The sequence below is a fragment of the Amphibalanus amphitrite genome, unplaced genomic scaffold (assembly GCF_019059575.1).
Source record: "Amphibalanus amphitrite isolate SeventyFive unplaced genomic scaffold, NRLGWU_Aamphi_draft 000030F_arrow, whole genome shotgun sequence".
NCBI lineage: Eukaryota > Metazoa > Arthropoda > Thecostraca > Balanomorpha > Balanidae > Amphibalanus > Amphibalanus amphitrite.
Genome location: NW_024881526.1, coordinates 541,842 through 565,210, shown reverse-complemented (window position 1 = coordinate 565,210; position 23,369 = coordinate 541,842). Strand labels below are relative to the sequence as shown.

The 23,369-nt window shown below is 55.0% G+C and overlaps 1 protein-coding gene across 3 annotated transcripts in view; it reads right to left on the bottom strand.

The window, feature by feature from the left end:
• LOC122366752 overlaps positions 1-22,542 on the bottom strand; it is a 33,822-nt gene extending 11,280 nt beyond the window's left edge. For 2 of the 3 annotated variants that reach the window (XR_006253939.1, XM_043339307.1), the window contains exons 1-3: positions 22,289-22,542; positions 5,077-5,191; positions 3,006-3,239 (exon numbers count right to left, since the gene is read on the bottom strand). Coding sequence is in view for 2 of the 3 variants with exons in the window: in XM_043339307.1 (XP_043195242.1) it covers positions 3,006-3,239; positions 5,077-5,191; positions 22,289-22,384 (445 nt within the window). In the remaining variant the exon portion in view is untranslated. Of the gene's footprint in view, positions 1-3,005; positions 3,240-5,076; positions 5,192-12,127; positions 12,293-22,288 lie in introns of those variants that run through there. The other variant, XM_043339315.1, reaches the window with a different exon arrangement.
• Between the last annotated feature and the right edge of the window lie 827 nt (positions 22,543-23,369).

Genomic DNA, 23,369 nt, shown 5'->3' with positions numbered 1-23,369 from the left:
CGATACGAGTCACCGGAAAGAGCCCTGGCCTTTGGAAGCCAAGGACTGAAACGTTGTAAGAATAAACCAGCCCGATATCGAACAGAGTTCGTGAACAGGGTTGAATGCCGACGCTGTAACGAACGACTTCCTTGAATGTCTGCGGCTCGTGTGACCTTTCCAGTGAAGATCATTGACCATACCAGCTGAGTCCACATGACATTTGATCACAGACCCTTCAATCGACACGTGGGCCGACCACGCCACCCCGGTCACAGACACGTCACCTGTCGAGCCGGCTCTGACCTTTAACCTAACCGTGATCGATGACAGACCCGTCTACCGGTGCACGACCTGTGTCAGTCGCCAGAGCTCCTATCCGGCCATCGCAGACAGAGAAACTGACGAAACACCCACCGGTAACGGCACACAGTGACGAAACAGACCCCGAGATATCAGCGCATTGTTGTGAATGAATGAAGGAAATGAGAACAATGAATGAAAATAACGCCGAAAAAGACGCGTGTGGAGTGCTTTAGTGAGGATGTCAGTATTCCGACTCTGTTGTTTGTCGTCAGTCGTGGTGAGTTGAGTCTTATCTGATGAAGACGGCAACAACAATACCAACACGCCCGAACTTGCCGCGGGTCCGGGTCCACCGGGCGGCCTTGGTGCAACTTTTCACAGCGACACCAGCGTGACAGCGCTGTGGTGGAGGTGGGCTTCTCTGTGGCGCTCACATGGGTCGGCTCAGAACGGCTCTCACATGTCTAATCACCAGTCTAGTTTTCCCAGCCAGTCAGAGCTCAGTGCCAGTCCCGGTATCAAGTCTGGTCTGACCAGTGAACAGGCTAGTTCCGAGCTGACTGTGATTTTCAGATCCGTAGCCTATGTCTATCTGGGGAAGCTTACAATTCATCGTACCACGTTTGTTCATCAGCCAGCTCTCATAATCAGTTCTAATCACCAGCCACATGCTTACAAGCGGGGGAATCACATTAAAACTACATCTACCGCACAGGTGGGCAGAGTTAAGTTTTCCCGCATAACGATGATCAGCCGTTTTCCGGACAATGTAACAGTAATGTCGGAGACAGAGACTAATTAGTGCAGAGGTCGCTTTCCTGTAGTCTCTTGTGATTGAATTCTTGCGATGAAAACGAAACACAGGTGGTGGGTTATTCTCCGTAAACAGATCCCACAATCCGATAGAATGTGGGCCGAGCAGACGGAATAGGGAGTCACGCCACGAAAAGGATCTGGGTAAACAACTGACATAAGCCTCACTCGAAACTGGGCCAGTGGTGTGGAGGCTAACTGGCTGATTGTGGCACTGGCGCTTGTGTGGGAGCGCTGCAAGTGAAACACGCCAACCAAACATGCAAAGTCGCCGGTGCGGTGTTGTAATTCAACAGGCCGTATCCTGAGCCGTATCCTGTTGGCTCAGAGGCGCCGACGGATTTCGAGCGAGCAGCCGACTTGTCAGGGGGGTTGCTTCAGCAGGTTACCGAGCCATGCAGATCCGCCCGTCCATCCGCAGTCCGTGTCTGTCGGTCCTTCGGTCCGTCAGCTCATAACGTCGCCTCGGAGCACCACCGGAGCGCCCCTGCCGTTACATCAATAAACACCCTGCCAACTAATGACGACCGGTGCCCTCGGCTGTCCTCGATCCGACATGGACGAGGTCACGTCTGTCCTCAGCTCTGTCCACTCTCCGGTCCAGACCCCCTCGGGCCCTCGCTGGCCCCTCGGACCCCCGCGGGGGTTCGTCTGAACATACACAGCCCGGGGAAGTGGGCAGCGCGACTGAAGGTTGTGGAGACAGGCAGAGGCGGCCAGGAGCTGAGGCTGTTTATTTGCGAGATCAGCTCGCCTGTGACGGATCGCGCTGCTGCCGGACACGCTCCTCAGCAGTGGCCGCTCCCTGAACGCGCGGCAGGCCAGTTCAAACCAGCTCGGCACAGGACAGGTCCTATCAGCAGCCCGCCAGACACGATGTGGCCTGTTCTGTGCGGATGGCATTGGAAAACACTGCAGCAGTGGCAGAGCCTGTTAACGCCAACGATAAGCGTCTCAGGGCGCACCATGGCAAGTGAAATGTGCATCGTGCACGGCTTCTGGACGGAGCCTCTGATGTTTCGGCTACCAGCAGCACTTCTGGTTTCTGGTTGGATGGTTGGTTTACATTCAGTGATTTAGTCCGACCACTTAGCCATCCATAATTACTGTCTGGACAAACAGACACCACGCTATGTAAACATAACCTGTTGCGCGGATCATGAGCCTGCACTTCAAAGGGAGATTCCGTGAATAATTTAGCGCTGAACCATAGCTGAACGTTTAATGGGTCTACACTGCCACGTTTGAGCTGACACACGAGGCTGTGTTTGTAGAACATTGCGGCGCACCATGAGGCCCCCTCGGCGGACTAAATTCCACGTGTCCAGCGGACTTCATAGAGGCCCGCTGCACCGCCGAGCCGCTCGACCATCTGTCTATCCGTCGATCGGCGCCGATCTCATCTTCATGCGGAGCGATCGGCGGGCGGGCCGGACCGGGTCGGACCGGTGCCTGACCGCCGCTCCGACACGCTCCAGACGCCGCCGGCAGCATACATTACACCGATCAGGGGGTGTCTGTCCGACTGCAGCCGGGCCGGACCGCCCGCCGCGCCCTCCCGCCCACACAGCCGCCTGGCACCGGCAGGAACCGCCGGGCCGGACCAGTGCTGTCGTCAGCACCGTCAACAAACGCTGCTGGTGCCGGTGTTCGTACCGGGCAAAGGAAAACAACATGGATTAAAATTCTTGGCGTAATCTCCCCAAGCTATGCACAGGGAAAAGAGAGACTGTGGCCAACCGACAACACCAGGACAGAGTCAACTCCAATCAGCTAGTCATCGTGACGCAAATCAAATCGAGCCTTCTACTGCCGAATAATCCTACCTTCTCTATCATCCCCATCCTCCATCTGGAACAGCCCATCCTCCGCCCATCCCTTCCCGACGTCCTAACCGGTCAACTCACCGGCTCCGGAGTCCGCCGACAGGTTGTGCGCGTTGTGGGCCCCGTCGTCGAACGTCTCGACTCCGCTGTCGGAGGAGGCGCCCGTCTCGGCTGTCTCACTGTCGGCCGGCCCCAGGCTGCCGCCGTCCAGACTCGGCGACCGGCTGCGCGACAGGAACGCCTTCAGCTTCTCCGAACGGTGCGCGTAGGCGTCCATCTTGGCCATGACGCAGTCGCGAACCGCCTGACTCATCTCTGTGGAAGAGAGGGAGAGCGGGGTCAGTTCACTGGGCGTGTTACACATTGAAGGAAGCACGAAACCTATCGCTGCCGGGAAGCGAAGGGGCGGGTTTGTGGCCAGCGCACGGGGCAAAGCACGCACACGGGTAACGTAAGGAGATAATCCGGCTAATTTTGCCTAAGAAGTGCCAAGTTCGGATTGCGACCGCCACGTTGCAGGATCTTGCCGCACGCACATTTACGGATTTTGTCTTAACTTCTAACTGCATCGAGTGAGCTGCTAGCACAGCTGAGGTATACGGCGAAACTATTCGTGTCCAGTTTTGGCTGGCACTGTGGCGGCAGACATGGGACAAACATAGTGATAAGTGTTGGGTGCACGTGGGCCTTTCAACAGGAAGTAACTGCGTGCAGCTGGCGACGCTGATGGATGGGGCCATCAGCGCGGCGGCGGAGCGCTGAGCAAAGGTGCACGAGAGCGCACAGACAGACAGCCAGAACACCTGGGACCAGCGAGCGGTCACAAACAGCTCAATAAATGACCGTCTCTAACAGTCACCCTGACGTAAAGCCCGCGTAAAACACCCGGCAGAGTTTATCGGACTATCGCAGTCCTGGGCGCGACAAAGGCGCTCCAAATGTCAGCCTCGAGACCAGGGCAGGTGCCATTAATTCAGGCACGAGGCCACCCACGCTGAGACCCGAGCGGAGACGTCGACGGTACCCCGCTGTGGCTGGGACGGCTGGGCGGAGGAACGGAGAGGAGAGGAGAGGAGAGGAGAGGAGAGGGAAGCACCGTCTTCCGCTGCGGGTGTTACAGGATTAGGGAAAGCAAACTGACGATGAAGAATCGATGGAACTAATGAAAAAAGATGTGCAAAGTATCTCAAAGGAGCGCGGGCGCAATTAGAATCCACTTCCGTCCACGGGATGATGTAAATCAGACAGGAGAGGTGGGTAGATGGGCGGTAGGTTTTCCCAAATATCGCTCACCGGTCCACCCACATCCACTTCACAGACAGGGCGGCATAGGGAGGAGGCAGAGCGAGAGAGAGAGCGAGAGAGAGAGAGAGAGAGAGAGAGAGAGAGAGAGAGAGAGAGAGAGAGAGAGAGAGAGAGAGAGAGAGAGAGAGAGAGAGAGAGAGAGAGAGAGAGAGAGAGGCGCAGGGAGAAGCGGCGCCTAACAGATGGTGTGACGGACCGGGCCGAGGGCAGAGCAGGGTCACAATGAGATTGTAGGAGGCGCGGCGGGCGGTCGTCGGCTCCGACCCGGTGATGGATGAAGGCATTCAGATCACCGCGGCAGTCACGGTGCGAGGGGCTCCACTAGCGGGCCATAGAGCGCCAAGGGACTGGCCGACCCCGTCCAGCTCTGATACACAGTGTGGCCGCCCGGCGTTCCAAACATGCAGCGGCACGGCCCAGCAGACGAGGCGCGGCGGCCTCGTATACACTCTCATACGTCATCGGCATTCAGGCCCCTACAGAGTCTCTCTCAGCGCTCACACCTCATTGAGAAACGGTCGTCATCGGGCATGAACGCCACCTTTCAGCCGAGACAATGCGGCCGTGATGAGCCCCCGACACAGCCGACAGCTCCCAATGAGCGCCATACAGGGCAGCCGCCGGCACGCCCTCAATATTAAATCCCCCGTAATGAGCTCCACACCCACACAGCACGAACCAATCTGGATCAGACACTTGTGCCAGCCCGTGGGCCAACTGATCGCCAGTCCCTAAAAGGCCCTAAGACCCGACCGACCAGCAGACTGTCCCTCTCCTCCCCCTCCCCCGGGAGGCCCGATGGCGTGACAATGTGACATATGACGTCACACACAGACGTCAGACGTACCCTGAGCGACGACGCAGTCGAAGTCGCGCAGCGCGGCGTCGTACTGGGTCACCGCCTCGCTGTACATCCCCTCCAGGTCCAGTTCGGTGGCGCGGGTCACGGTGCTGATGGCTCTCTGGAAAACAAGAGAAAAGACAGGTTAGCAGCAAGTCAACGGAAGGTCAGACAAGGCACAAGGGTCAGCGGTCGATGAACAGTCAGCAGAATCAGTAGTATGAACCAGCAACGTGTAAAAAAGGCAAAGGCGAAGCAGCAGAAAACTATCAGCACTACAGCCTACGACAGGTCATCAACGTCTCGGCTGTGTGACCGTGTGGGTGTTTGTGTACTGAGAGCTGCTGCGCACTAAGGTTATCGGTCGCCGCGTCAGGTCAATCAGTGAGACGACGAGCCCGGATGTGTTGTTGCGCAGAGCACACTGTAGGACCGCCCATCAATTGCCCCGGCACTACGCAACGGCACGGGAAGTGGCAGTTTGTCATTGTCGAGCGGGTGATTCGGCCAGCACTCTGCAGAAAGTGGACAATGGGACCGAGGACGGGCAGAGACGGTCGTCATTCACACTCAGAGACAGACGGCGGCGTGGGATCGACGGAGGGAGCAGCTACTGCAGTCGCCGCGGTGGCGCAGATAGTCGGCCGTTGAACTGCACCGTCTCGCCGCTGCAGAAGCCTGCGTGTCACCGTGCAGCGTTTGTCGCAGCAGCGGGCGGCGACACACCGCTAACGAGGCACGCAGAGCGACTGGGCGGAGCGCGCTGACTGATCAAAGAGACGCCAGCGGCACCGGTCGCCAGGGTTGGAAAGGTAGACAGATGGCCGTGTAGATATGAGCCGTACGACGAACACGCAGGTAGGAGCATCTCAGGTGAGGTGAGTCGAACCTTTCAGCGAGCCCGCACAGCGAGCGACTGACGGACGGAGGCGTCGCAGAACTGGGGCGTGACGGGGTGGCGACGTGACGGCACCACGTCACTCAGAGTGACGTTTGGAGCCAGAGCGAGCCGGCGTGGGCCACCAAGGTCGTTCTGCGAACCGGTGAACCCGTGTCGACAGGACGCTATCGGATGGCATGGGAACGGGCAGCCGGTGTGCTGGCTTGTATCGCCGACAGCGCCCCACGGCCGGAAACGTGGCATCACGTCACAGCGTGACGGTCGACCGTGACGCCGTCACGTCCGCCGGCCCGGTGACGACCTGCCGAGCGGCGACACGGCGTAATTGGGCAGCCGAGCGAGTGCACTCGATCGCCTGTCATACATCACTCGGCCATGAATATTACATGAGTCCGTAGTTGGCCAGTTCCCGGTGCGGTATTTTCCTCCAGCCAACCGCGCGGCTCGGTCAGAAGCCCACGCTTTGGTGTAATGAGATGTAGAGCAGCTCGATCGGAGCCGGCGCCGGTCACGTTTTGGGCGGCCGTGACCGCCCCTCCCTCCGTGGATCGTGACCTCGCACTGATGCGGCCCGGCGACCGACCGGGTCACTGCAGGGGCACGCCTCAAGGTGCCTTCTCTGCTGACCGCGAGTCGCAATGCAGCACACAAAGGCGGCAGACGGACAGCGGCGTCCGACCACAGCCGACCTGCTAATGTATGCAGATGTGCAGTATGCAGTTGCTAGCCTCCACCATTTAGTGCTCGGAGCGGAGCAGACCAGGGGGAGGGCAGGGGAGGAGTATCCCCGTCAGCCCCGCGTCACAGCCGCGTGCGTCAGACCTCACGTGAGATCGGAGCGCGGGCACATCTGTGATGCACCCGGGGCGGATGTCAAGCTGCCAGTATTTATCACCCGGGCTTTAGTAGCAGCTTCACACGCAGTCATTGCCAGTGTTTTATCGCAAACACTTCTGATATACTGCTCCAGACTAATACCGGGAGTCAACGTTTATGGCACGGCGAATGGCGGGGATAAAACTGTGTCAATAAACGTTCCAAGTTCACAGAAAATGTCACTGAAATGTCTGAGAATAAGCGGAGACCGTGGGTGCGGCGAGTAGAGGCCGAGGCCAAGCCTCAGGATACGTCTTAACACAGTCGTGTGAAAAGTCGCAGGCCTGTTTTTGTCCCATGACCTCTATCGGAATCCTTGCCTGCGCACTGGGCTTTCAGAAAAACGCATAAGCGACTGACTTCCAAACACTGTTTGCTCTTTATTCTTGGGAAGTTAAAGCGAACACGTTAAAACTAGTGTACTAGTGTACTCAAAAGGTGCAAGAAATGCATAGCAAAACATACTCCATGACCCAAATGTTAGCCCATTTGCATTAGACAGGCTCAGAAGTGAGCAATCGCTCAACCGATATACATCAGCAAGTTCCATCAGTATGAAATCAAGGAAAAACTTTCACGCTGGAAGGCAACTCTATTCAGCTCATGCTGCCAAAGCATTACTGATGTGCATTAGGCCTTGATTAGGCAATTTATCGCCGAATAAATAGACAGCTCGGGCTGAGCTCATCTGCAAAAATAAACCAGTTCTAACATGGAAACAGTCGCAAAGCAGATCGGAGTCGAAGATGGGCGTGACATTACGTAAAATATTTCAGATTAAAATACATGGAACCAGGGATGCGGAGCCGTGGAAATTTCAGACGGCTCCGGCTCCGGCTCCGGCTCCGGAGAAAAAAATCGGCTCCGGCTCCGGCTCCGGCTCCGGGTGAAATGTCATTGCGGCTCCGGCTCCGGCTCCGGCTCCGAGTAAAATGATCCGGCTCCGGCGGCTCCGGCTCCGGCGGCTCCGGCTCCGGCTTCTACTCAGTATATCTCCTATGCGATCAATTAAATATGGGTGGAAGAAAAAAGGCGATGGGATTGGTACACGTTGCTTCTGTATTTGTATAACAAGGCTATTTTGAATACCACATTGTTTTACGCCTTGTACTGTCAAACCGAACTAGGTAAATAATTGTTTCCTCGTAAGAAAAGGAGCCGGAGTCGCCCCCTTTTTTGACGGCTCCGGCTCCGGCTCCGGCTCCGGGCTATATTGTTTCACGGCTCCGGCTCCGGCTCCGGCTCCGGGCAAAATATGCCGGCTCCGGCGGCTCCGGCTCCGGCTCCGGCTCCGGCTCCGCATCCCTGCATGGAACTCTAGAGTGGAAACCACTAACCAGTTCCTCGCTACTTCGAATGCAGGTGTCGATGATTCCCATTACGTGCACGTTCCAGACACTTGTAGCGTGCTCGGAATAGCGCGTCTGTCTCTCGAGAGCTGACGGCACGTAGCAGGAATCGGTCCCTGACGTCACGGCGTTCCCAGAGGCTCCCGTCACCCCGTGGTTCCAAGTCCGCTCGCCCCAGTGGAGAGTTCAACAGCGCATCGTCATCGCAGGGACAGGCGGCAGGCATGACACGACACAGCGAGCTTCGTATGGCCGCCGCTGGGCGGCGCTGCCGTCGCCGAGCTGCGAGGCCGAGGGCTTTTGTCCAGCTCGGCCGTGGTGTGTGTGACGTCACGGGCCAGGTGCGGCGCCGACCCGCTCTCTCCTCTCTCGGCGGCCCGACCAGCACGGCTCGAGCGCCAGCCGCCGGCAATGACAGGTCCGGTCGGCCCACAGCGCCGCCAGAGACCGGGCGAGGTCCGCCTAGGGTCGGCCAGAGGTCCGTCCGACCGGCCGTACCGCACGACGGAAAATGGCCGTGATGAGATGTCGGACAGGATAAGGGAAGGCGGCGTGTCATGGTTTGTTTAAACTGCATGTACTGATGAGTCAGACCGTCATACGATGGTCTGCGATAGGCTATCACTCACGAATGCTTACCGAAAATTTCGTATGCCACTTCGAAGGGGTAGCGATAGAGCAGAGTGTCTGCTGATATGATATAACAGACACTTTGGTCCGGGGTCGAATGGTGTGACCAGCTTATCAGCCCAGGTAGACGACTATGGGCGTTCAGGTAGGCGACTATGCACACATCAGCTTCACGACAGTCCACAGTGCAAGGAATAATCACCCAACTTAACAGGCAGCCAAGGCATCGCGCTCCTGCTGCTACGGCATTGAGCGGAAACCGCACAACAGCGAACCATTACGACCGAGAGGAGACTTCCACTGCGGCACAAAGGAGAGGGAGGTAGCGCCGGTGTCCAACTGATAAAAAACCCACTCGACACCGACTGTCAGCCGCGGCGGCGGTCCGGGGCTAACCGGCTGCAGCGGGTCTCCGAGCGTGTCATGCAGCCGATGGCGCCGCGATAACCGGGCTGCGTATGAATGGCAGTCGCGGGACGCCCGTTAGCCTTGCAGGGCCGGTAATCCGCACATTCCAAACGAATGACACCGCTTGGACACACAGACACCGAGCGCCGTCCGAGCAGTTACACTTGCTAGCGGTTACCAGTCCTGCAGACATGCGTGCGCAAGGAAAGTAGTGGTAAGCGGTAGCCTAACCGCCGTCAGACTCAGTGAAAAGACCAGGCGTCTCCTGAGATTTAACGCTCAGGGACGGTTCCTATGCTGACGGTGCGTTTTTCTTTCTTTGCAAACATCACGAACTGCGCTCTTGATCGCGGCTCTCAGGGGCCCGGCCGGCGCAATCGGCCCAAGTGGATGATGGGAAGAGACAGTCGAGAGGCTTTGTGAAAGCCGACGGTGTCTGCTGGTAAAATACCGCCCGGACGAGGCTCTCCAACTCAGGGTCTGGATGCAGGGCAGGCGGGTTCAGAGACGCGACAATCCGGACAGAGCCTCTCAACCGGCGGACATCACAGGTGTCTAATTCGATCCGCGATAAGGGATTTAAACAAATCCAGCTCTGCAAAGAATGCCGTACAGCGCGGCTGGTATAAGCCGGTCTTTGTCTCGGGTGCAGCTGTCGCCTTCTCTCTGTGACCGGTCTCCCTCCCTCTCCGAGTCCCGTTAGCACCAAGTCGGACACAGGTATCCCCAGAGCCGGCTGGGATGACAGCCAGCCGTGATAAGGTGACTCGGCGCCAGCCGTGACGGCTTAGCGCAGCTGTCCCGGGCCCAAAGCTCCGGATTAGACCGCAGGGACAGAGTCAGGAGGCGGGCGGGGAGAGGAAAGCCGGACAGCGGACAGCCATCAGAGAACATGGAGAGAATGCAGCCAACAGCCGGACAACGGGCAGCGGACAGGAGAAAGCAGACAGCGCAGCGCCGATGATACGGAGCAGAGAGCGGACAACCGGACAGCAGTGCGCAGCCAACAACCGGACAACAGGCAGCGGACAAGGGGAAACAGACAGCGCAGAACGGACGGTACGAAGCAGACAACGGACAATCAGTCAGCGGACAGCAGCACACATCTACGAGCCGGCAATGGACAACCATCAGCAGAGAGCGGAATGCGGATAAAGGACAGCATTGTCGAACAAAAGACGACATACAGCAGCAGGCAGAATAAGGCTCGCTCGAGGCCCACGCGACAACTCGTCCAGCTAGACATGCATGTCGGACATGCAAGTGCATTGCCAAAGTCGTGAGTCGAAATTGCATCGAGGTTGTCAGAGACCGTGAGTTTAAATGCTGCAGCGCTGAACTGCAGTCGTGAGTTAAAACGCACTGTCACTGTGTGAAATCGTGAGGTTAATTCCACTAGAGTGCAGCTCGTGAGCCATTCCGGCAAGAACAGCGAGACCTTTAAATGTATCCAAGGACTGATTACGATAAAGTGCAGAAGCTTCGAGGCGATGTCGGCTCAGTTTATCAATTGATAGCCGTATCAAGTGACGCCAATTGCGGTTAGGGCTGCTAACTGCGCGATTTATTGCCGTATTACGCCGGCTGAGCCGCCCAAAAACCCGCTCCGCGCGGCACTAATCCACGGGTGGTCACCGCTGCAGCCCTGTTGTGTTGTTTACAGAACCGACCGCGAGCCGACGAAGTCCTTCTGAGAACGTGTCCCATCACCGCCCGGACACTGACTCGAGTGGCAGAGGCACTGTTGACACACGTGCTGCCCGGGCCACGATAGCCGCCCCGCGTCGCGTGCTGAATGTCTCTGATACGGTCCGGGCGGTCACAGACTTCACCCCAGTATTCGGCGGTATATCCCAGACGGACGAGTTGAGAGGCCCGCAAACAGATGATTCAGGAACCCCGGCATGGTGAGATACCGTATCAGACCAGTTTAAAAAGGTTGCATGAGGCTTCAGATTTCCATTACGTCATTCCCTGACCAAACAACTATCGGCCTCAGTCAACATAACAAGGAAGCAGCTTTGAGTGACGACACCGGTCACACCCCGGTGGGGTTTCTGTTACCGCCGCCGCCCAGTGTTCGACGGTGCTGGCGGTCTTCCCCGCCGTCCTCCACCCCCGCGGAAACTATTGCTCAGCCGGGGCATCGACATCGACATCGACGGAAAGGGAGGCGAGGGAGGGCGCCGGGACGCACCCTCCGCTCAATGCGTCGAGGGGAGGTGCGTGGCCGCCGCGCCGCGCCGGACCCTCTCTGTGTGTTGCGTCATCCTAGCCTTTGTGGCGGCGGCGGGTGGGAATGGCGGAGGGTGGACGCCTGGACGGCGCGGCGGCTGCAGAGGCCAGTTACGACCGCTCGCTGCAGTATCTCTGATCATCGCACACTGCGCCGCCAGCAGCCACCCAATTACCGCCGGACAGCGCGCCAGCCGCACTCGTAAAAACGTCGCTCTTTGTGCGGTCCGGCGCCACCGGCTCCTGCGCCCCGCCCGCCCGCCTGTCTGCCTTGTCTGTGTGGCTGTCCCCGTGTCGCTAAGTGCGGCCTCTGGCTCAGGTGTGTAGCCGACCACGCGGTCGGTCGGGCTCTACAGAACACGCCGGCCGGCGGGCGGGTCGGTCTGTAGCGCTCCCACTCGGTCGGTGTTGCACAAAACACGCGCTGGGAGAGGAGAGAGCGGTGAGCGGGCCGCGGAGAGAGAGGAGCGCCGGTGGAAAGGAGAGCGACGCGCCGCGGTTGGGTAACGCCGGCAGCCCAGAGGGAGGTCGACCCGCGCCGACCCCCGCGGCGGGCCGGCCGCAGACGCGACATGGGCCGACGGGCGGCCCCGGTCCCAGTCGACCGCAGGGCACCCGCAGACCGCGGCACCGCGCCGGCAGCCGCCCGGCCATTTACCTGTCAGCAGCGCCGGCTCCCATCATTGTACTCGGACCACACCCGCGCTCTAAACCGGCTACCGAACGCTCCACGCCAGCACACCTCCACACAGCGTGCACCACACCCGACTCACAGCCCGCATACCGGACACACACACCGGACAGACGCACAGACACCCGCGCGGCCGCCGGCACCACGCATACTGCCGCCGTGTCTTTCCCCGACGGCACGCAGGGACCGGTCGGCCGATTACGCACAAAGGGCCGGTCCGCGGTCCCTCCGCCGCCGCGGCGCATTCCGGCCCCAGTGGTGACGTCACGAGTCGGCGGACGGCGGGGCGCCGCCGGCCCCGAGCGGAGGGAGGGCGAGCGCATTCCAGCCGCCCCGCCGCAGAGCAGAAGGCGGACCGGAGATGATACCGCGATAGCAGGTTATCTCGGCCGTCATTTAAACTACGCCTCGGGACATTAAGTCGTTAGAAGGCACCCATCCGTGATAGCAGCGCTGGGAGTCGACCGATAGGAACCGGGAGCTGGAACGGACGGTAAGCAGACTGGTAAGGGCGGAAGTCGCGCGCCGGTGCGAGCTCTCGTAAAGGCTGCAGCGGCGGCGGGCCGCCGGCCGAGGTCGCTCCCACTCGCCGCCGCCGCCGCCGCCGCGGCCGTGGAACCCGGCGCCGAGTCGACAGACCGAAACACGGCGCCGCCAGCCGCCCTTGAACCAAATCGGCACTCACCCTGGCTGGAGGCGGAGGGGAGTCGGTCGACGGTTCGGTCCGTCTGCGGCGGAGGTGCGAGGGTCTCTGCCGGTAGCGGACCACCCGCCGACCCTGTCGGAGGCCACGCCGCGTGGGGGTGGGCAGCGACCAGCTGTGGACGGCTATCTGCCGTCCGACCGGCGCCGACAGGAGATAGTCACCGTCACGGCCAAACAAACACAAACAGGTACACAACCGTGGGACAACGAACGGCTGCTACCGAGCGGGCGAGCTATCAGGGCTGCCCTGACCTTCAGATGGACAGGCTCGGACCCCGGCGCTTCTCATTATTGGCAGGAAGTTCCTCCCGTGGTCGGCGAGGCCTTTCGGCGGCGAGAAGCTGACCAACAAAGTAGGCAGGTAAGCGGGTTGGAAGTTGGAACGCCGCGGCTATAAAAAACGGCGGCCCTCCACCCACTCTCCAAACATTGCATAAGTTACTGGCCGGCGTCGCTGCTGGCTGCAGCGTGCAGGCTGCACAGCCGCAGCAGCCTCCGCGTCTCCGCCGGTACCCATCTGTGCGTGTGCCCGGCAGTCCGGAGAGTGCGGTCATCAATCGCGTCTCGGCTCCTGAGTGCCTGGGCGCTCCATCTGCGTCGCGGCGGCCCGCGCCTCTCCTCCCTGCCTCTCCTCTCTTCCTGATCGCGTCAGACACACCCGAGCGAGCCGATCTCTCCGAGAATAAACACGACTGGCGCCGGCCGGCCGCCGCGCCGCGAGCTGGGGTGACCTTGTGGACCGGCGGCAGACGGGCAGATGGGCCGTCCAGCGCGGCCGCCAGCCACCAGAGAGGATACAGCCGCGGACAGGGAGAGAGACGAGCGGACGAGAGCTGGCCGGACCGGCTAGACCGGCCAGCCTGCTGACATGGGGGCGGACGCCGAGACCTCCCTGCCTCTCCTCTCCCGGCTGGTGACGTGTCGACCGCGGGCCGTCGCACCCGTCCGCGGTGTGCGCAGATGGATGACATGACGGCACCGCCCACCCGCTACTGTGCGCCGCCGTAACCAAACACAAAACACGGCCACCTCCCACCGGCGGACGTGAATCAGAGCACGGCGGCTCATAACAGCGAAACACGGCCCGGGTGGGACTGGGGTCAGCCCCGGGGTCTGTGCTGCTCCCGAGTATCACCATCAACAGGAAGGCCTGCATCCCTTTTCACCACTGTATCCGAGGTGGGAGTCCCTGCTATGGATCATGGAATGCATCATCATCTCTAGTCAGCTCGATAGGCCCTAGAGACGTAGACTGTATCCGTCCGAGCGGTCACTGAACTGTCTCCCCGGCTCAGCCCGCGCTATGCAGTGGCGACTGGCGACGCCACTGCGACCGGTCGCTGGCCTACAAACTGCTATCCCTGCAGAGGTCCTAATAAGGCACACCCAGGCATTCACGAGCATTCCGCCACCAGGGTGGCGAGGCCACACACAATTAATCTGCAGCGTCGCGAGTGTAATCATAAGCGGAAATCGGTCGCTCATGGCGCAAATGAAGCTATCGTTTGACGCACATGGTTTAGGGTGACAGTTTTTGATTGTCTGAGCGATTGGCCATTGACGGTTAACTGTGAACGTCGCGTGTCTCTGCACAGTCCAGCTGTCGGTCCAACTCAAGGCCAGCTCCGACCCCGGGCGGCCCGGCCGTCGGAAGCCCGGTTTAGCCCAGTACAACGATGGGAGGACCAACCGCGGTCCCAACCCGGCGGTCCAGCCACAGTACCAGCACGGCGGGCCAGCAGCGTAGCACTCTTATCCCAGACGACCAGTCATAGTCACAGTATAGCGGACGAGGCTCACTCAAACACGGCGGATTAGCAGCTCTCTCAGCCCGGGCACAGTCCGCTCGCTATCTGTCGCTGCAGCCAGCCAGCGTGCCCTGGCCGCGGACAGTTTACAGTACCGACCCTGTGCAAGCTGATCATGGATAACGGCACTGCTGATCAGCTCAGGGCGGCTCAATAACAGTCGCCAGACCCGGTCTGCTGCGATAACAACATAGCGTTCCGTTCGGTTCATCATGGACACAGCCAGATACCACGCTGCACACAGACCGCTACCAGACATCCGACTGGATTCCGGGGACGAGGACATGCGCCGCAACTTTCCGGCCAAATAGTCCCCTTAATGTGCCTTTTTATTTGCCAACAGCAAACAATGCAGGGAATGATAGCTAAGAAAAAAGAACAAAAAACAGCACATTGCATTTTAAAGCAATGATAGGTTTGGACACTGAAAAAATGCCTCAATGGATAAAAATAGAAGATAAAGATAAATGCCCTTGGTATTGCCGGTTGCCCATTCTGATTCACCTTTGTGATGTTCCTGCTTCGGTAGCATCAAAATTAAGTCCTGAATGTAGGACAATAAGTGTTTTTATTGTCAAGAGGTGCCTTGAGTTAGGTATTTTGCTTTTGCACAAACTCTTTGTTTTGTCTGAATTCTGAATAGTGAAAATAAATGAGTATGAGTGTTGAGTATCCTAGATACCAAAGACTATAGTCCGGCACACAAAGATTGTTCTGCTGGACAACTTATTGAAGGCAATATGCTGCCATGTACAGGGTGGGGCAGAAAGATTTACCTCTTGATTTCTTGAAATATTTCGGTCCCGAACAAAGATATTCAATTGATTTTTAGTACACGTATTCAGTAGCATGTACACATCTCAGCAACGGTAATATTGACCAATATGGCCACCTTTCGTCTTCACCCCTGCCCCGAAACTTCAACCTGCGGAGTGGCACGAGCGCCGCACGGTGCCCTCGTCGAAAATCGACCATGCCGTGTCGAGGGCCAGCTTCAGAGCAGCGATGCTGCTGTGTGGTGTTGCACACATCTCCCTCTCCAGGATGGCCCAGGTGGTGAAGTCCATCGGGCTCATGTCTGGACTTGATGATGGCCACATGTTCTTGTCCCAGAACCCAGGCATGTGGGTCTTGCACCACTGTTGAGTGAAGTTGGCCGTGTGAGGCGACGCAACGTCCTGGATGACGACGTATCCGTCTCGGAACGACTGAGTGACCCAAGGTAAAGCATGTTCCTCCAGCAGATGGACGTAAACGTTTGAGTTGACTTTCACACCCGCCTCGATGAAGATCAATGGTCCTTTTGAGTCGTCGGATGCGACGACAGCTCAAACCATAACACCTCACCTTGTCAACTCACCTTGTCGGGTTCCATCCACTACCACCAGTCGGCAAGGAAAAGGCTCGATGGATGGAAGGACGGGAGGAACCCTGCTTCATATGGCGCGCCAGTTGACAATCTCAGGATACATCGTCATAGCATACACGCACATAACTGGAGTGTTGCGCCACCATTTAGACTAACATTGACTACATCGTGTTTTTACAATAGAATAGCAAATAGTAAAAAAGTGTTCATCATACAACTTACATATACTCGACGAGTCTATCCGGAATAGCTCCTACTAATCCATGTTTAAATGACTGAAGGTCTGGAGCATTAACAACATCTGGTGGTAGGCTGTTCCAGAGATGCACACATCTGTTTGAAAACGAGCGCTGTCTTATGTCTGTGTTGGCGTGAGCGACAGTGATCTTAAAGGCGTGGCCTCGAGTGCCGGTCTGGGGCTGAGTGAACATGGACTGCGGCATTATGTGACTCTTTCCATGGAAAATCTTCCAGTATTGGATAAGGTCCGCTCTTATTAAGCGTCCCTGAATCGAGTACAGTCCTAGTTCACTCAACCTCTCGGCGTAAGTAAGCTCGCGGAGACCTTGTACACGCTTCGTCCATCGCCTTTGAATGCGCTCTAACTTACGCATGTCGCCAACGTATCCCGTATGCCATAGACACGAGCCGTATTCAAGAACGGGCCGGATATGGGTTGTGAAGAGAAATATCATTAACTTCGGGGAACGGGAAGCAAGAGCTCGCAGGAAGCTGTGGCAAATCCCAGAGGCCCTCTGTGATAAGCAATCAACGTGTTCGTGAAACTTCAGTGAAGTGTCTACGATCACCCCCAAGTCACCGTGTGAAGTGGGTGTGGGCAGACGACGTCCGTTGAGGGTGTAGTGTGCTCGCGGAGTGTCCCGTCCCCTGGAAAATCGTAGGACGGCACACTTGTCAGTATTGATTCGTAAGCCCCAAGAGATAGACGTGTTGTAAAGAGTGTCTATGTCTGTTTGTACCTGTGTTTCATATTCGCCTTGCGTAAGTGAGTGTCTCCTGTCAGTACTAGCATAGATCTTCAGATCGTCAGCGAATATCTTAAAGCTGGACTTCAATTTGTACGCAATGTGATTGATATAAATGAGAAATAAAAGCGGGCCTAATACTGAACCTTGGGGAACGCCGCTCGTGACCTGCCTTGGTCTGCTCAGGCGGCCCTTGACATTCACCTGCATCAATCGGTTAGTTAGGAAATGTTCTATCCACCTGAGCAAATCTCCATGGATACCAACACTGCGGAGCTTCGTCAGCAGGATCTCATGACGGACAACATCAAAGGCCTTGGAGAAGTCAAATAGCACGACGTCAACGAGTCTGTCATTGTCGACACATCTAGACACTTCTTCATAGACTAATAGAAGCTGGTCTGTAGTGGAACGACCTGATCTGAAACCAAACTGGTGGTCAGATAATATATTGTGCTCCTCTAGGAATCCTGTAATATGCCTGCAAATCAGTCTTTCCATTGTCTTACAGCACACAGAGGTAAGGCTGATTGGGCGATAGTTCAGCGGGTCGTATCTGTTCCCTTTCTTGTAAATTGGAATAACACACGAGTTCTTCCATGCTCCAGGCACAATACCTTCCCTCAGCGAGCGTGAGAAAATGACATATATGGGATAAGCAATGAAATTGGCACATTGTTTAAGTACTAAGGGATGTAGTTCGTCCGGGCCCATCGCAGAGCTACCATCAATACTGATCAACAGTGCCTTGACGTCATCCTGAGAAATGGTTAAGGGAGGTATCAAGTTATCACTGGTTTGGTGTGTTTCTTGGTCCTGAGGAATGTTAGAACAGTACACCGAGCTGAAAGCTCCCGCCAAGCATTCTGCCATCTGCAGGGGATCAGTACACATTTGGCCGTCATCAGACCTAAGGGGTCCGACAGTAACAGGTGCTGATTTCTTAGATCGAACATATGCATGTAATAGTTTGGGGGCTTCTCTCCAGTCATCCACCAAGCTGTCCTCGTAGTTGGACTGAGATCGTGCTGAAAAAGTAAGGCAGCGTCGATTAGCACCTGAGAAGGACATGTAGGCCTCAGTTGCAGCCGCTGAACGCCTGCCAAGACGACGGCGAACAGCTTTATAGTTCGTCCAGGCTTCCTGTCGCCGAGAGACAAGATCAGCGGGAGGGCGTACCTGCCACGGCGGGCTGGTTTTGCCAGGGGCCGGCGGTTTGCATGGAACACAGTCTTTTACCAAGTCATTAACAATTGAGATAAACCTGTTGAATGACTGGCAGCTGTTTAAGTAAGCAAGCTCATAATCCCAATCCACCAGACTCAGAAAGTGACTTAGTTTAGCATAGTTACCTTTGTGCCACAACATTCTGCTTGAGACCTTATCATCTAACACATTTTGTACTTCAAAGACGTAATCAAAAACGATTGAACAGTGATCAGAGCCAGGAAACGGAGGTTCAACATGTGTGTCACCAACACGATCAGGTTCAGTTGAGAGAAGCAGGTCCAGTGTATTTCCAGATCTGGGAAAAGTGACATCAGTTACCCACTGGGTTAGACCAAGAAGATTAAAAGCGTCAACAAACTGTCTCTCCATGGGAGAGCCCTGGTTGGATAGACCATAGACATGTGAGTTCCAGGTTATTCCTGGCAGATTAAAATCTCCTATGACAATAGCCTCCCTGTCTCTAACAGTGTCATCAAGCAAGGAAAGGAGCTCCTCATTCTGAACTTGAGTGTAGGAAGGAGGCCTATAGACCACAATTACATAAACATTGTACTTTGTCAAACGAAATACCAGAACATTTGTCATTGGGCACGAGACACTATCCACATTAATATCATGATGCACATACACACAGACACCATGTTTTTGTGTGGTACCAGTCACATCATTTCTAAGGATATCATACTGTGGGATGGCAATCGAGGCGCTGTTGATACAAGGAATGAGATGGGTTTCAGTCACAGCCACAATCTTCACATTTCTTTTAGAAATGAACTCAGCAAGGTTACCACGTTTGGCACATGTGAGACCATTCAAATTTGTCAGGCACATTGTGAGAACATCAACACCAAGACTGGGAGAACATCTACCTAGTTTGACTGGGAGAGTTCTGGGTTAGGTCCAGTCAGACCTGAAGTGGGAACGGTTGGTGCAGCAGCCGCAGCTATCTCCCTGGGGACAGAGGCAGAGGAGCTCTCACCCCTCACGTTCTCCCCCGTCCTGTCTGGAGGTAGATCAGCCGGGGGAGGGTCACCAGCAGCGCCAGCCTGTGCGCTATGCAAGGAGGGTCCTGACACACCAGGGCCCTGCCGAGGAGCAGGATGCTCGGGTCCCGCAGCACCAGGCTCCTGTGAAGGAGCAGGGCGATCACTGGGGGCCACTGCTGGAGCCTGCTGGTTCCGCTCAGAGTGGTAGGCATCTCTGCGAAGTTTAAGGGCACATCTCGACTGGTTATAAGTTAGGTCCCTTCTGATATACACTCTGTCATATTCTGTCCCCTTTAGAGTCTTTGCTTTGTCAAGCACAAGTTTTCTATCACTTTCATCAATGATCTTCCCACGATACAATCCTGCATGTCCTGGGATGGGTACAATGTCAGTGAGTTCCACCTGTTTCCCCATCATCCTACGGGTCATTTCTCCGAACTCAGTGTTTACAGCCCTGGTAGAGGTAGATTTGAGGCCATGGATGACCACAGAATCCTTACGTTTCTCTCGTTCATGCAACTCCCGCAGTTCCTGTCTCACTATTTGTCTGTATTCTGTGGATTGTGGGCTTGAAGTGGTAGTGCCAGAATGTCCAGTCAGTGCGGCAGCATACGTGTTCTGTGTGGTACTGGAGCGTGTGTCAGTTGATGTTGTCACAGAGGTCGGGGCAGTTGGACGAGGAGCTGAAGATAGGGCTTTGACTTGTGCTGTCAGTTCAGCAACGGCAGAGCATAGGCCCTGCATCTGTTGGAAGATCTGAGCAAGGGTTCCAGACAAAAGATCATCCTGGCGCTGGGATGAGGATTTACCCATTTCAGCGGCTCGTGTAATACGGCACTTCAGGCAAAAATAACTGATACCCTGGCCATCATGCTCGAGAATGGCATCAATCACCTTGACTGGCAAACCTGCACACATTTCTGTACCATGCACCCATGCCTCACAGTGATCACATCCTATGCATCCATCCAGCACCTCCATGGAACATGAACCACACTGTTGCTTCCCATCCTGATTAGCAGGTGCATCACCTGATCCAGCTGAGGCACCAGCTGAGGGCCCCCCCGTGCTGCGCTTTGAAGTACCGGAGGCAGCATTCCGCACACCCACACCTCGTTTCCGTGGGGGCATTTTAACAGTAAAGGAGACACATAAAGCACATACACACAGCAAGGCAAGCTAAAGCTAGCTCCACCAGCAATCAAGCACTTGCAGGGGCGAGTAGTGCTGAAGGGCAGGCAGCCAGTAAGGGGTGAGGAAAGACCAGAGAGGAGACTGTGGAGCTTCTGTACTAGCAACAAGGTGTCGAGAGCATGTAGGGACGACAGCAATCCATGAAGGTAGTCGCATGCAGATCAAGCAGACGATATGTGCAGCAGACACAGACGTGCAGATCTCCGTGCAGATCACCCGTGCAGATGTAGATCTCTCAAGCACCAGCAAGAACACGTGCGCATACACACAAAATGCCGGCAGGACAAACAATAGACAATAATGCAAGGCCCAATAATGTTTCAACCAGCAGGGTCGTGGCGACCAAAACTGGTCCGGATAGCAGGATTAATACTGGATGTACCATCTGCCAAGATTATGTCGCTTTGGGAGTTCATCTGGGGCTCAACCGTGGGAATCTCTTCATTGGGTCAGAGGAAGACCTTGTTACCGGCGCTTCTGATTTCCTCAAATATCTTTTGGGCCCTGTGTAGCCGCTTTTCCTTGGATGCCGCCGAAATCAGGTGTCGACCTTGCATCTTGTATTACTTAATGCCCAAATCGTCGTTTATGAATCTCCTGACCATTTTGGGCGTAAAATCAAGGTCCCTTGCCAGTTTGCGTATGCTTCGCCTAGGATTTCGAAACACCATCTTGTGCACGATATCAACCAGCTTTTTGGTGCGGACATGCCTTGTTCTGCCTGCCATGGACTTCATCGACACTGTACCTGTCTCCTCCAGGCATTTCATTATTTTGTTAGCAGTTTTTATGGCAACACCGAGCTGTTTGGGAACGCTTCGGACGCTGTGGCCAGCCTGCATCGGCACCGCAATTTGGGCTCTTTTTGTAATCTCCGCCATAGCTCATCAACAACCATGATAAAATTAAAAACGATCGTAACAGTTATACACGAGTCAGTTGGGAAGCCGCATGCAAAATTTCACTAAAATCCGTCCATAAATTTTTGAGTTATGGGCTGAAAACAAACAGGTAAATCTTTCTGCCCCACCCTGTAGAGCAAAACCATTTTTATAGGACACTTATTGCTGGGAAAGGAAGTAACCACACTTCAACTAGAAAAACAGCTGCTCCCCAGTGCCCAGCAATATATTCATTTTAACCTAGCCTACATAGGAAGTGCATAGTGTCTACTGCCTACATAGTCACTTTCAAATGGGACCCAGCACACGTTACAGTGCATACCTACCCTGTCCCTTTATTTACACACAATCTGACAGAACTGCAGCCCTCATCCTAAGAATAAAAATAATGTTCAGCAATCACAGCCCATACAAAATGAGCTGGGCTAACCACTGGGCCTTGGATACAATACACATTACACAGCCATACTGCCTTGACACAGCCAAGCAAAAAAAAAAAAACAGACAAGAGAGAAATGAAAAACGAGGAATACTGCTGCGGGCTGTACCATTGCAGGCACTAAACTTCACCTGGCTAAGCTTGTGTGACTGATGTCTGCCTTTTTACTACCAAAATTAGCTAGGTTAGCTTCAAAAGATCTAAATAATTTTTTTATACGGCTTGTGCCCTCAGCCCTAGGTCTCGTTACAAATTACAAATGCTTTTTCACCTTGGCTCCCGTTAGCCATGAACAGCTCATTATGATGCTGTTATACGAAAGGTACAATCAAAGCTTGGTAACAAACACAAAAAATGGTAGGTGTTCACAATTCACACATCACTGTCAAGGAGCTAGGTTAATTGCTTTGGCCGAGCTGAAAACAGCTGAAAACAAAAATATCAATATTAGTGTGTAGTAAGAGAAGGCATAAAAACTGGATAGATATCAAATTCTGAAAAAAACTCACCTTAAGTGTGCCCTCCAAATCGATCTTTGTGATACCCTCTGGTTCATCATGGGGCAACGGTTCATTTTTAAGGGCTTGGACGTTGTCCACCTCCATTTTTGGGGCTGTGTGGATATTCAATGAAGCCCCTAGCGACCGAAGTAAGTCTGTAGTTGTCCACGACACAGTAACGCTTGACAGGAAACTTATTTCAACAAAATAAGCGCAAAAAAGCGCAGAACCCTGACGCACCCAACACCCAGCACCTCTCTCACGAAACTGACGCTCAGTGCTGCCAGATGGGGAAGGCTGTAATCCTCTATATCAGTTACAAAAATCCTCCAGATTCCTCCAAATCCTATTGGTAGATATAGAAAGGCGGTCTTGGACGCTGCGGGGGGCTATACCCCCAAAAAAGTTTCACCAAATACTAAAAACCCATCGGATTTCGAATCTTTTCGCACTGCTGTGCAGTTTAAAAGATACTTTTCTTATAAAAGTTGTTGAGTTTTCGTTTTATCTTAAAAAAACGAAAATTTTCGTCGATTTCAGGCGCTGCAGGGGGGCCGGGGGCATTTGCCCCAAATGTCCCCCTTAGATCCGCCAGTAGTTTGGTACCCTCGTAAATATAGCTACAGACTGAGACATTCTGCAGTCTCACGGTGATAAAGGACGTGATATATCCTAACGGGTAGGGTGACGCTGGGCAGGAAAATGCCTTTTTAGTCTTGAATGTGTTATATTTTTCCATGAAATTGAATATAATAATCGGGCGACAAATCCTCCAGATTTTCCTCCAGAATCAAAAATCCTCCAAAAGCGAAATTTGTCCGCAAATAGAGTTCAAAATCCTCCAGATTTGCGGAAATCCTCCAAATCTGGCAGCACTGCTGACGCTTTACGTCAAGGTTCATCTTTTGCTGCCAACTGCTGCCATATTCAGAACATCTAGCGACTTTTACAAAAATTACCCTAATTCTTGAGAATTGTCACGAGTCACGACGATGAAATGACTATGGATGAACCCCGGCCCTACTTCATTGCCATTTTCTTTTCATAGAAGTAACTTTCTATCAATTTTAAGCTTTTAGGTATGAAACAT